The 15031-nt window shown below is 36.5% G+C and overlaps 1 protein-coding gene and 1 long non-coding RNA gene across 2 annotated transcripts in view; one reads left to right on the top strand and one right to left on the bottom strand.

Annotated features, from left to right (window-relative positions):
* Positions 1–5477, bottom strand: part of LOC135076128 (RNA/RNP complex-1-interacting phosphatase) — a 72301-nt gene extending 66824 nt beyond the window's left edge. Inside the window, exons 1-2 of the mRNA XM_063970596.1 lie at positions 5278–5477; positions 5120–5195 (exon numbers count right to left, since the gene is read on the bottom strand). Of these exons, the coding sequence (XP_063826666.1) occupies positions 5120–5195; positions 5278–5408 (207 nt within the window). The 5' untranslated portion in view covers positions 5409–5477. The remainder of the gene's footprint in view (positions 1–5119; positions 5196–5277) is intronic.
* A 4718-nt stretch (positions 5478–10195) lies between these two features.
* Positions 10196–11429, top strand: LOC135075849 (uncharacterized). Its single transcript, XR_010258126.1, has 2 exons — positions 10196–10924; positions 11211–11429. It is a non-coding gene; the product is annotated as an uncharacterized LOC135075849 (long non-coding RNA).
* The last annotated feature ends 3602 nt before the right edge of the window (positions 11430–15031 follow it).

Raw genomic sequence — 15031 nt, 5'->3', positions numbered from 1 at the left:
TGGTGAGTATGATTTACGTCAATCTAGAGACTATAAAACCGTTACCGAAACCAATATCGTCGGCAAGTAAAGTTGACGTGTGTCTAGCTATTTTAACAAAGGGTGTGTGGGCACGGCGAGGAAGCCACGTTTCAAAGGGTCCCGTCCCGTTACAGGACGTCGATCAAACCCGCGCCGAATGATTCGTCGGCTCCATCGTCGTTACTGACGCTCGATCGGTTTCTTTATTAATTACTGGATCCTTCACACCCTAATGAATATTCAACACGGTACGAACTAATTCAACACATCCTTAATGCGCTCGTGGACGGGCTAGTTTTTAGTTTGTATTTTTACGAGCATGTAATACTACACGATAAACGATAAGTGCAACGTAGCTTTCGCTGTTGTCGGCCCAATAAAATGTTGGTCTGATATCGACCTACATTACAACCCTGTGTTCCCAAGCGTGTCATCGGTTTATGACTTTTTTATTCGGCCTGGTGACCGGAGAAATGCAACACTATCCCGGTCCAGATTCCCCCGCCGATACTGAAGTGTGTCGCGCTATAAAATGTGTAAATGAACCGTTTTGGAACATTCACGATGGTCTAGGATCTACGATGGAAGTTGGAATTACCCTAATGATACGCCTAATTTCAAATTACTCAGGCGCGGTTAGATTAAAAACTAATAAACGAACGTTACAATTTTAACTCCTGATTACTTCAAATGTTTATTGAAATTATAATTTGTACACGAATGAACTTACACTGGCTCTGCTTCCTGGGTAACTTAACATTCAACAAAAGAAATATAAAATTGAATCGAGCCATTTTGTATTCCTGTAGGTCATAAAAGGATAAAGAATTAACAATTCTTGTAATCGATACGGCTCTATAATTTCATCTTGTTATGGCATCTTGTCATAATAGTGACTACGAAAGACAATACTTTACAATTGTATACTACATATTTCGAATATCTTGTATCCGTTGCTCTCGGTAGGTACTTGGTATCAAAATTGTTAAATATAGTTTTAAATTTTATTACAAAGACCACACCTAATCTGTTGAAGGGCAAAACTCTAGAAAATAGATATCGTGTGAAAATATCGTAAAAGTATTATGAGAATTGAGAACCGTCATTAAGTACAACGTACAGCACGTATAAAACAGAGACATCTAAATAACAACTTGGGACTTTAACCCTCGGAGATGCTAGATACAACATGTCAACACAACAAAAGATAAAGAAATGCGCTATCATTTGTCACCGGCTAAGCTTTTAAACGGGTCAGAAGAACAAATAAAATATCGCAAGCAAAATAAGGAATGTCTGTCGTCTATAAGTTTGTGAGAAATCTTCGTGTGTGAGCATAATGAAAACATGAGCATATATCACGGTCGTTGGACCAATTGCAGCGCTGCATAGAGGTGATATCGTAAAAATGTATTGCAAAATGAAAATATTGTTATTGTCGAGTCGAGGAACGTTTGACCGATTGACATAATGCGTTACGACTGCCATCTGCGCGATACATCGCTTTCGCCGATGAAAGTAAAAAAAACAAGCCGAGAAAAAAATATTATTCATTGTACTTTGCATCAACACTTTGGAGCAGATCAGCCGGCAGATGGTACGGAACCAAGTAGAGCAGGCTTCACTACTTTTACCTTTAGAGAAAGTTAACAGAACGGAAAAGGAACAATTATTATATTATTAATATGTCGCAGCATGATCCCGTAACTGCTAAAATGCTTCTTTTAAATTAGTTGAAAACAGTCGTGACCCTTGTTACCTGTCACCACAACTCACAATCCATCATCATTTACATTCTAGGAACTCAGGTGATAACAAATTTTCTCTTCAGCCTATGTTTCGGTTACATAATTCTGATTTTCATGTATCGCCATTAGGGCATAAAAATACAACAAACGTCTTCAAAACAAATACACTTAAATAAATTCAAGGAAATATAAAAACTACAATATACACCCGCCGAATCATAACAGAAAAATGTGAATCGTGAGTTATATCAAATTACTCCTACCGCTTGCCATTACGGTAATATCCCTTTATAACTCAAACAGAACAAAACTATCGAAATTTATGGTCAAATCCCGTTGAATAAAGAAGCGGAATCAAAGCGCCATGGCCGAATAAAGGAGTAGTTTTTGAAAAAAAAAAAGTCAAAAGATGTAAAGATTATAAAAGAGTCGTGTGTACCGAAAGAACGGTATGGAGGCACCCGCTGCTTTATCAAATATGGGATTAGACAATTCGAAGTCGGGACTGTTATTTATTTGGTGGGGGACAAATATTTTGACACCCGGCTGGGCAAACAGAGGGAGGATGTATGAAGGATTAAGGTCACCACTTTAACGCACAATTACGCGCTATCCTAAGCCCTCTGGCTTAATCTTACTCCACAATAACATAACTAGAAACTCCCGCCGTTTTACAGTTACTTTTGTGTTTCGTCATTTAGATATCATGCGGCGACACTTTCAGATTGTAATTATTTAATTAAAACATTTTACTTAAGTTGTCTAGTGTTCAAATAAACATTGTTTGAGGATGAATGCCGCAAGTCAAATATCAACTGTCATAAAATAGTTAAACAAGTGAGCGGTTAAGAAGAAGAAAGAAACCTGTACTGCACAAATTAATAAAAGATAGGCATACTCTTGATAAGTTATACCTAATTAATTAATCATCATACAGTAAGAAAACTAATAGAATAGAAAATTGTAAAATTTTTTCAACTTATTAAAAATTTAAGATCGAGAGGCGACTCGTACGTAGGTAACGCCAGAAATTCTTAATAACAAACAAAATTGTTAGTTCTGAAGCTCCTGGTGCCTTACAGAACAAACTAGGTGAACAACAGCCGGTTAATTTCCAAGCAATAAAGGCTATTCAAGTCAATAGGCAAGAGCAAGGCATGTGATGGCACGCACGCCATCCCCGCTATGGGGTGATCCGAATACTCGTGGCCCCGAGGCTGAATTCTGAATCCCCGGATTGCGGGCAGAGGGCGCTACGCGTATTGTCAAGCAATGAGGCTGAAATGAGGACTGAAACGGGGCATTATTAAGTACTAGCTGACCCGGCGAATTGCGTACCGCCTATGTTCATCAGAAATAATGTAGGATCATAATGGTGAAAGAATTAAGCGGTCCAGTAGTTTCGGCACCTGTTTCTCTTATCCTCTTTATAATATTACTGTAGATGGCATCTAACACGGTCTCTTTCAAAGTACTCTCCAGATTCCTTCTAAATTCAAAGCGATTGAATGAAACAGAACTAGCTTAAATATGAAAACTATTAAAACCAAAGATCCATGGTTCGTCTAGAGTTCGATCTATCTGATTTTTAGGGTTCCGTAGCCAAATGGCAAAAAACGGAACCCTTATAGATTATTAAGGATTCAGTCGCTATCCCTTTCAAAGCAATTCCGATGGATATCAAAGTAGGTAATAAAGGACAGGTCAGATAAGGACGAGCCAGCATTGTGAAATTCGAAGAATCTGATCCTAGAACGCTTTATCTAATATCTTAAATACTAAGACGTAGAAGTGTCTTCGTCCACGACTTCTAGAGAATAAATAATAGGGGGTGGTTAAAATTGGATGAAACATAATAACTAACAGACTACATGTTGTTTTCGTGATCGTTTCAGTAGTAATAAAGCTTGAACAAGATCTAGATAATACCAAGATAAGACAAGAACGTTTAGGGAAAATACGAGTAGCTGCAACAGCTTTTGGTATACATAACTGCAAGTGCAAAACAATTCAGGCACTCTAGTAGGAAGTCGGGCGTCCAGCTGAAGAGGCGAGCAAACCAAACAAACTTCTGATATCTGAAGCGATGTAAGCGCTATGCAGAACAAATTAACACAGAAATCGTCCGAGTTGTTTGCCGTATAACTGTGGATGGTCAAGTGAACGCCCAGGCAGACGCATCTCGCACAGTTATACAAATAGAGCCCCTATTCCGCAAAAGTATTTCAATTTATTTGATTCGTCCATCTCTCTCTAATCTGGTGTGATGATAGGGATAGAGACATGCCTCAAGCTGATATATCGAGAAAGGTTCGCAGAGTACACCCCCAGACAATGTGACTCGCGGTTGTGGACCAATAATGCATCTCATTGTCGGCTAGCCTTTGCTGATGTGGTTGCGAATGAATGTCAGAAGACTACGATGCTGAGCAGGTGTTTTGAGTAATATTGGAATAGGCACTAAAACTTTTTAAACGGTAGTTTGACACATTCTACATTCTACAATGATAGTAGAGGTCGAAGAAAATCGTAAGTGCGTGTAGTACCGCCGCATTTTGTACATCTATGCATTTTTAAAGCACATAGCGACATCTACCGACGTACTCGAAAACTATCTTGCAAACATTAATTGCCGATAATAGTATGTACACGAAAATATAGATGGCGCTGTCTTGAGTATCTGAACAGCTGCTACGCTGCATGTTATAGATAGAGGTACATTATTTTATTATTATAAGTAATTTTAATTTTGGAAATCGTTAAACAGACGGATCAATGTCATACAATTTATTTGTAGAGAAAAGTTTGAGTTTATTAGATGCCACGTAAGCGAAATCATGGCATTATGAAGTGATAAAACGGAGTCCACTTAGAGATATTAACGCCCATATTCACAAACATTACTATGAGGTCTCACAGTGCGCGTGGACGCACAGAGTGACACACGAACCAATCACAGAGCTCTATTCAACGTTGTGCGTTCGATTTGCTGCTTCACTTAAGCAAGCATCCTTTGTGAATACGGGTGTAAAGGCAAAATAGATTTATGTATAGCCTAATGTATAAAAAAAATTCTAATGCCCGTTTTCACCATCAATCCCTATTGTTTAAGTGACCCCTATGGTAACATTTAACAGGCAATTTCTTTTCATAGGGGTCACTTAAAAATTAGGGATTGATGGTGAAAACGGGCATAAGTCTCGTGCCCCATAGCACCCTGTTTCCTATACACTGACCAGTATTTCTTATTAAGTAACATAATCATAAACAAACTATGCATGCCACGACTCTCCGTATGGTTTTAGATTAAGCAACAGTATGGTTAATAAATCAAAAACGGAATTACTTACCCTTCGCAGGGGTACTTTGAAACATATCAATCTGGTTCCTTCAATTACATTTCCACAGGCTTTATATGGAATCCATCTGCAAGAAAAGACAAAGCAAAAATTGCAATCCAATACATTAAAAGAATAATGACAACAAAATTATACGTAGTTTAGCGTACCTGTCGGGAATACTAGGTGCCATTTTCTTTTTATTAGGATTTATGAATTCCTTTTTTGATGTAGAGTAACACAACGAAGGAAATTTTGGTAAAATCTTTACTTCCACTTGCCAAATAAATTTTAAATTCATTAAAATCAAAACCAAAAATATAACCTCAAATTCTTATGTCAATAAGTTAATGACATTGGGGGTGTTTGGCCGAAAATAGCAGTAGCCAGTGTAGTTAGAAAACTGGCGTCCTTTTAGCCAGAAGTGCCGTGCTACATGACACTGCTAAAAAAATGTATGGGAAAACATTACGTGACGACGAACATGAAGTTAGCAAACGTTTCCTCGCCGAAAACAGGCTAAAGTTTTCGGCAGTTGCTATGGCGATCGTCATTTTTACATCATTTTTATAACAATTTCTAACAAATGATATTATCGGCCAAACGCATCATTTTATAAGTTGGTTGTGTCCATGAAGCTATAGATAAAAATGGAGGCCACACTCCAAATACCTACTTGAAGCACAGCTTTTGTATCACTATCTCGCTCTCTGTGGGCAGACTCTCTCTTTCTAAATAAACAAAAAATATAAATTTGCTCAAAGTCAATGAAACTCAATGTAAAATCTTTATTTCTTGACATAGGTATCATAAGTGTAAATACTAGTAAAACGTTTTAGGAAGAAATTACTGTGAAAAATGTTTACAAATGATCCAATGTCGGAAATCACGAAATAAACACTTACGCGTGGAATCTTAAGTCACTTCCAGGACACCACGTGATATGAACCTCCTCTGTTGCAAATTGTCTATGGTACTTTAAGAATGATACAAGTGACATCTTTGTGGAAAATATCTTGATCTTAATTATCAGAAATGTAGCTCATTTATTAAGTTGAATAAAGCCTAGTTTCTAAAGGCCGTATCTTTTCATTTGTAACAATTTATTCAACTTAATTGTGACAATGTCTCATAACGAAACTGTGTCGTCGAGTTCCATCACGAGAGGTTCTCGTTATCTAAATCCGGAAAAATTTTCAACGGATCCAAGTACGTCCGGTGCAGAGCTCCAATGGAGTCATTGGCTGCATACATTCCAAAACTTTATATCAGAAGAGATAAGTAATGCTAGTCCAGTAGGCCTAAGATGCGCGCATCGACAATGACATGATATGATAAGACAATTTTCGATCACGTAGATAATTTTATCATTTTCCCTAACATGGGACCATCGATAGAAAAGTCTATCGACCGCTATCGCGTGATAACCGAATTGTTGCCATATTAAGAAAAAATTGCGTTATTATGTTGGCCAACCTTGAAATATTTTAGCTCATTCGTTCAATCTCGTTCATTTCTGCTACTAATTCGGCTAAAAACACATATCTTAAAGCAGTGAGAACGTCATTAAAAAAAAGTTATGTCAATTTTGTTGACATTACATGACTGCTTGATTGTATTTGTTTGTGTTTTTAAAATTGTATTTTTATGTTTCCAGTCTTATTTTTAATATTTCTAAAGTACGGAAAATATCAAACGAAGAGATAACCAAGTTAAAGAAAAACAATGAAGAATTCCTAATCATACCGATAGTATTAAAGAATGAAGTCTTCAAAATTAACAGAATAACCGAACTCCACTACCTAGCCCATAATGCGAGGTTTACAGTAATTATTCAACTTACATGAAGCAGTCAGAAAGTTTATTGAGATTTGAGAAATAAAGTTACACTCATAAGTAGCAAAGTAAGTACCTAAAGTCTAAAATATTAGCTATACTCCGCAGATCTTGATTTTCATAAGTAACAGCACCCGAGAAAAGAAAAAATATCTTTATTCCTACAAATAAGCTTTCACCTGCTTTCCTATATTTATTTCACATAGTTCTTTCACCGTGTAATAATACTGTGATCAATATTTTGTATGTAAACTTAAAATACAAATAGGATTAAGTAAATGTTTCTATTTATGAACTGTTTATGTAGGGTCATTTCGCCTGTTCGCGTCCATCGCCCAATTCGCGTCCATTTTGCCGATCTCCTTTTAAAAATCCTCGAAAACAAGTCAATTAACACACCAATCAAACGAAAAGTTATTACCGCTAATACGTCAATGTATAAGAGGCACGCACACATAGACAAAAGTCCTGTGCGTCCAACCATTCCTGTTTAGAAAAATAGTTAGTCTCGGCTGTTCAACAAGGAAGCTCACACGCGCTGTATGTTTAGATAAAAATTAGTGTGCAGCGGCGTGTTTGATGGTAAGTTTTATATTGTTTTATGTGAATTTTAGGATAGATAGCTATTTCTACAGTTTAATGATGAAAAAAGGTATAATGTTTATTATGAATTTGGTAATGTTTTTTATATTTAACGAATAAAATAAGGTGGACGCGAATTACTATATCGATTTTACAAAACTTCCACTTTGCGTCCACAATGGACGCAAACTATACCTATCCTCTATAATAATAAACCAAATTGCGTCCACTGTTTTCGTTAAATACTTGCTTATAAAAAAAATTTAAAACATACTGTTTAATATTAATGTGTATAGGTAAGGTCATTTTAAGAATACAAGTTCGCCCATCTGACCCTAAGTGAGCTACTTTTATTTTAATTGATATTTTTGTTTTTGTTTAATTTTTTCCAAAATTTGACCTAAAAACTGCCTAATTTTTTTTCTCGCGTGTTTTTAACCGCTTTTGTTATTTGATATTAATATCGAATATGTCTTTAGTCAAATAAATTCAATTTCAGATCCAGATAATGATTGGATAGCTAGTTACGAGCCGCGAAAGTTTAACAAAGGTACAAACCACGATAAAAATTTCAACTTGGAATTCGATTTAAAAAAAATTAAAGGTGATAGTGGATTGCCAATGATCTTAAAAACATCTCTAGCTTCTCTTCTTTCCAATGATATGTCACGTCATGTAGTAATTAGATATTGAAATTCGTCAAAAATTCAAAGTTTAGGGAAGAAAATGGAACAATAATACAAAAGTAGTTGAATGGCTTCTTAACATTTCTAAATGTGGATTTCCAGTAAAAGGCAAGAATTGTTGGATACTGTTCAAAAAATAATTCGAGACGGAGAGTTTAAAAATAATTTCAAAGATGATCGTCCAGGTCAAAAATTGTTTGAAAAATGTTTGGCCAGAAATAAAGTTTTTTTTACTTAAACCAATGTTGAGAAGAATTATTTTTATTTTTTAAAGTGAGTTTTTAATGATGATAATGTTGATTTTTAATAATTAAGTTTATTGTTAAATAAAGAAATTGTTCAAATACAATCTTTCTTTATTAATTCTTAAAAATATCACCTCTATATTCCTTTTCTAAGCTGCTGGACGCTAAATGGTCCACGGGTGGACGCAATTTGGATTTTGTGGACGCAAACTGGGTATAACGCCTAATTCTGAAGTTTATCTATTTTAAAAGAAAACGCAAGATGTTTCTAATACAACTGAAAGTTAATCTTAAAATAGAATATATAATGAATACATTACACAAATTTGTCATAGAAATGAGTGCTGGGGCATTTTTATTATCGCCGTCAAACTTGCCAACTGCACTAAATGGACGCGAACAGGCGAAATGACCCTAATTGTAATATTTATAATTGTGTTTAAATAATATTCTTTCTTTTTTCAGACAGTGGATGAAGAAGTGTGGGATTATGAGTGATTATTTCATTCTAAAGCAGACATAATCAAGTCTTGCTCACTATCATGAAAATTTACAATAACAATCAGCAAGAAAAACTTCAAGGGTACTGGCTAGGCTAACCAATTCATGGAATTCTGTTTGTATTTGAAATTATAAATAGCTATTGTAAAACAAAAGTTTTCCAAATAAAGATTTTGTAAATAATGGTTGAATTATTTTGAAATTACACTGCAATAATGAATTTATTGCCTGCGTCCAGCGCCTTTCTGCTACCATTATGATGTCGTCGGTCCACCTTGTGGGTGGACGTCCCACGCTGCGTATTCCGGTACCCGGCCTCCACCCCAGAACCTTGCTGCCCCATCGGACAACATGGAAAGCATTGGGGGAGGCCTAAGTTCAGCAGTGGACGTCCTATGGCTGAGATGATGATGATTTTATTATAATGGAATAAATTGTACAAGATTATCATCCTGTCACATTAAAGCCCTTAAAAAAGACCACATGGAGGAATTAGATTGATAGTAATGTGGAATGTATGTATGGTATCACCATCAAGTTATAAAATTAGTAAAATTCATTTATTCTCATTGTTATTATAGCAAGTTTGATTACACATCCCACCCAATGCTAATTTCTGACAATGACCTTGCCACTGTTTGATGTAGACACAAGAAGCTCGGTCACCACATTCCGCCCCATTTTCAATAATTTTACAAGATTATGTACAGATGACAGTAGGTACTTAAATCAAGCTAAACACTGTGGGGTATCTCACGACATTTGCAACTTAATATGTATTGTCTGATGTACTGTTGAATACCTACCTAAGTAGGTAAGTAATGGTTATTTTACAAGGTAGGTAATGTAATAATTAATATGTGGGTGGGACTGTGGGAGCACTAAGATTTTGCAGCTAGCGATTATAAACTGTCGCAAGATTCGCCTCACACTGATAAACTCCACCTAGAAGTAAAAGTATCACAAAGGTGCTAGATTCCTTTCTTTGAATTTTACTAGCCTCAAATTAGTCGTAAAATGTCATTTACCATTATAAATGATAAATAAATAGAGTTAAAGTAGCTTGCAAAAAAGTTAATCTCCTATCGTCTTGCTATCGTGGGCAAGGATCGAGGACGATAAAAACACCACATCCTATCCTATCGTGATGTCAAAATATGATATAGTTAGCGCTTCATGTTAGGGCTTGCCAGGTTTATTACAAAAAAAAAACAAATCTATCACTATCACATTTTGACAGATGACATGATAATTTTCGGGGTGCCATGTTAGCGCCGGTAGATAAAACGATATAGTGACGTCAAAATCGATATAACGCCGCGATAGCAGTTTATCACGGCGCGCATCTTAGCCCTGCAGTAGGCCTAAGATGCGCGCATCGACAATGACATGATATGATAAGACAATTTTCGATCACGTAGATAATTTTATCATTTTCCCTAACATGGGACCATCGATAGAAAAGTCTATCGACCGCTATCGCGTGATAACCGAATTGTTGCCATATTAAGAAAAAATTGCGTTATTATGTTGGCCAACCTTGAAATATTTTAGCTCATTCGTTCAATCTCGTTCATTTCTGCTACTAATTCGGCTAAAAACACATATCTTAAAGCAGTGAGAACGTCATTAAAAAAAAGTTATGTCAATTTTGTTGACATTACATGACTGCTTGATTGTATTTGTTTGTGTTTTTAAAATTGTATTTTTATGTTTCCAGTCTTATTTTTAATATTTCTAAAGTACGGAAAATATCAAACGAAGAGATAACCAAGTTAAAGAAAAACAATGAAGAATTCCTAATCATACCGATAGTATTAAAGAATGAAGTCTTCAAAATTAACAGAATAACCGAACTCCACTACCTACCCCATAATGCGAGGTTTACAGTAATTATTCAACTTACATGAAGCAGTCAGAAAGTTTATTGAGATTTGAGAAATAAAGTTACACTCATAAGTAGCAAAGTAAGTACCTAAAGTCTAAAATATTAGCTATACTCCGCAGATCTTGATTTTCATAAGTAACAGCACCGGAGAAAAGGAAAAATATCTTTATTCCTACAAATAAGATTTCACCTTCTTTCCTATATTTATTTCACATAGTTCTTTCACCGTGTAATAATACTGTGATCAATATTTTGTATGTAAACTTAAAATACAAATAGGATTAAGTAAATGTTTCTATTTATGAACTGTTTATGTAATTGTAATATTTATAATTGTGTTTAAATAATATTCTTTCTTTTTTCAGACAGTGGATGAAGAAGTGTGGGATTATGAGTGATTATTTCATTCTAAAGCAGACATAATCAAGTCTTGCTCACTATCATGAAAATTTACAATAACAATCAGCAAGAAAAACTTCAAGGGTACTGGCTAGGCTAACCAATTCATGGAATTCTGTTTGTATTTGAAATTATAAATAGCTATTGTAAAACAAAAGTTTTCCAAATAAAGATTTTGTAAATAATGGTTGAATTATTTTGAAATTACACTGCAATAATGAATTTATTGCCTGCGTCCAGCGCCTTTCTGCTACCATTACGATGTCGTCGGTCCACCTTGTGGGTGGACGTCCCACGCTGCGTATTCCGGTACCCGGCCTCCACCCCAGAACCTTGCTGCCCCATCGGGCAACATGGAAAGCGTTGGGGGAGGCCTAAGTTCAGCAGTGGACGTCCTATGGCTGAGATGATGATGAATTTATTATAATGGAATAAATTGTACAAGATTATCATCCTGTCACATTAAAGCCCTTAAAAAAGACCACATGGAGGAATTAGATTGATAGTAATGTGGAATGTATGTATGGTATCACCATCAAGTTATAAAATTAGTAAAATTCATTTATTCTCATTGTTATTATAGCAAGTTTGATTACACATCCCACCCAATGCTAATTTCTGACAATGACCTTGCCACTGTTTGATGTAGACACAAGAAGCTCGGTCACCACATTCCGCCCCATTTTCAATAATTTTACAAGATTATGTACAGATGACAGTAGGTACTTAAATCAAGCTAAACACTGTGGGTATCTCATGACATTTGCAACTTAATATGTATTGTCTGATGTACCTACTGTTGACTGCCTACCTAAGTAGGTAAGTAATGGTTATTTTACAAGGTAGGTAATGTAATAATTAATATGTGGGTGGGACTGTGGGAGCACTAAGATTTTGCAGCTAGCGATTATAAACTGTCGCAAGATTCGCCTCACACTGATAAACTCTTGAACTAGAACTCAATCTCCACCTAGAAGTAAAAGTATCACAAAGGTGCTAGATTCCTTTCTTTGAATTTTACTAGCCTCAAATTAGTCGTAAAATGTCATTTACCATTATAAATGATAAATAAATAGAGTTAAAGTAGCTTGCATAAAAGTTAATCTCCTATCGTCTTGCTATCGTGGGCAAGGATCGAGGACGATAAAAACACCACATCCTATCCTATCGTGATGTCAAAATATGATATAGTTAGCGCTTCATGTTAGGGCTTGCCAGGTTTATCACAAAAAAAAAAACAAATCTATCACTATCACATTTTGACAGATGACATGATAATTTTCGGGGTGCCATGTTAGCGCCGGTAGATAAAACGATATAGTGACGTCAAAATCGATATAACGCCGCGATAGCAGTTTATCACGGCGCGCATCTTAGCCCTGCTGACTTAAAATTAAAGCTACTTATCAACTATTTGGCGCCTGGAGTCTTTACTATAATAAAAGGATGTGCCAGTTATGACGAAACAATAGAATTACTTAAAAAATCATACGAGAAACCTCGGAATCGTATTCTGGCTCGGCACATCCTCTCAACAAGACAGCAAAAGCCTGAGGAATCTATACGTGATTATGTTCGTGCCTTGAAACTGTTAGCCCAAGATTGTGATTTTCACGCTGTGACTGCCGAACAAAATCAAAACGATTTCATGTGTATTGCATTCATATCGGGTATCAACTCTCAAAGAATCCGTCAAAGACTGTTGGAAAATTTGACATTGTCATTCGATGACGCACAGAACCAGGCACTGACACTTGAAACCGCCGAAAAAAGTTTGCACTCTTTCTCAATTTCATCTAATCCGACCTGATTGCTTAACGCTATACCGGTTCAACCAGAACAAGAAAAGGAGGTCGATCATAATTTAGCCGCTGTTAATTTCGGTGATAAAAAACGTCGATGTTTTTTTTGCGGTAGTAATGTACATCAACGTATAAAGTGTCCTGCGTTTCATTCGCAATGCCAATTATGCTCCAAGAAAGGACATTTTGCAAATGTATGTCGGAGCAGTGGTGGAATGAGTCCTAAAATGAATGCTGTAACTCAAGATACACCTACGGAGGCAGCGTCGGTAATTGCAGCCGCTCCAGGAAGTCTGCGAAAAGCGACTATCCCCATAACTATTAACGACTACCTTGCAGACGCACTCGTTGACACAGGAAGTTCAGTAAGCTTTATTGACAAAGGTTTGGCTGAAACATTAAAACTAAAGAAGAAACGTTGCAGTCAGTCTATTAAACTAGCATCGCTAAGCCATACCTCTATCGTAAAAGGATCGTGTTCCGTAACTTTAAAGATCGATAAACATATCTACCCGAAACGGAATTTGCTGATTGTAAACCACTTGTGTGCAGACGTCATAATTGGGCATGATATACTAAAAACACATTCTTCGCTCATTTTGAACTTCGGTGGTGAGGAGGAGCCCCTCAGCGTCTGTAACGTAATGGAAGCCTCGGTTCCTCCTGCTTCAATTTTCACAAATCTCACTCCTTCTATTAAGCCCGTTGCTATCAAGTCCAGGAGGCACAACGATGAAGACGAAGCCTTTATCAAAGTAGAGGTGAACAAACTACTTGAAGATGGCGTCATAAAGCCAAGTGTGTCTCCCTGGAGAGCACAAGTTCTCGTCGCTGGAGGAGGCAACCACAGAAAGCGACTTGTTATTGATTACTCAAGAACTATTAATATGTTTACCGAACTGGACGCCTATCCCTTGCCAAAAATAAATTCAATAATTTCAAAAGTTTCCAAATTCAACTTTTTTAGTCAAATCGATTTGAAAAGCGCTTATCATCAAGTGCCCATACTGAAAAAAGAACAGAAGTTTACTGCCTTCGAAGCATGTGGAAAACTGTACGAATTTACTCGAATCCCATTTGGCGTTACTAACGGCGTAGCCGCTTTCCAACGAACACTAGAATTCATCATAGAAAAGGAAAATTTAGTTGGAACCTATGCATATCTCGATGATGTGACCATCTGTGGCGTGACTAAGGCCGAACACGATAAAAACCTTAATGCCTTTCTACAGGCGGCTGAAAAATATAGACTTACATTGAATAAAGAAAAGTGCACCTTTTGTTCGGAAACCATTAATCTTTTGGGTCACACCATCACCAATCAGACAATCAAACCTGACAAATCAAGAATACAACCTTTACTCGATCTTCCTGAGCCTAAAGATTCAATGTCACTCAAAAGGGTTTTAGGATTATTTGCACATTATAGCCCATGAGTAAGAAACTTTTCTCATAAACTGAGGCCGTTGATAGATAGTACCGAATTTCCTCTTTCTGACGAAGCATTATCAAGCTTTAACAATTTAAAGACTGAGCTCGCTAACGCTAGTTTACATGCAATTGATCTTAAAGCTACTTTCACTGTCGAAACGGATGCATCAGAATATGCGATTGGAGCCATTTTATCACAGGACGAACGACCTGTAGCTTACTTTTCCCGTTCATTATCTCCACCTGAGAGACGCCACTCTTCAATAGAAAAGGAGGCGTGTGCCATCGTTGAAGCACTTCGCAAGTGGCGCCACTTCCTTTTAGGAAGGCATTTTATTTTAATCACTGACCAGCAGTCAGTAGCATTTATGTTGCAAGCTCACCATTCAAGCAAAATTAAGAATGAAAAGGTAGAGCGTTGGAGACTCGAGCTATCAGCATACAAATATGATGTTATATATAGACCGGGGAAGGAGAATTTGGCCGCTGATGCACTATCTCGCGTTTGTGCTCTGATACACACCAACGTCACAAATAAACTAATTGAGTTGTAC

This window comes from Ostrinia nubilalis, chromosome 11 (genome assembly GCF_963855985.1).
Source record: "Ostrinia nubilalis chromosome 11, ilOstNubi1.1, whole genome shotgun sequence".
Taxonomy (NCBI): Eukaryota; Metazoa; Arthropoda; class Insecta; order Lepidoptera; family Crambidae; genus Ostrinia; species Ostrinia nubilalis.
Note: the sequence above shows the minus strand (reverse complement) of the source record. Positions and strands in the feature narration are given on the sequence as shown.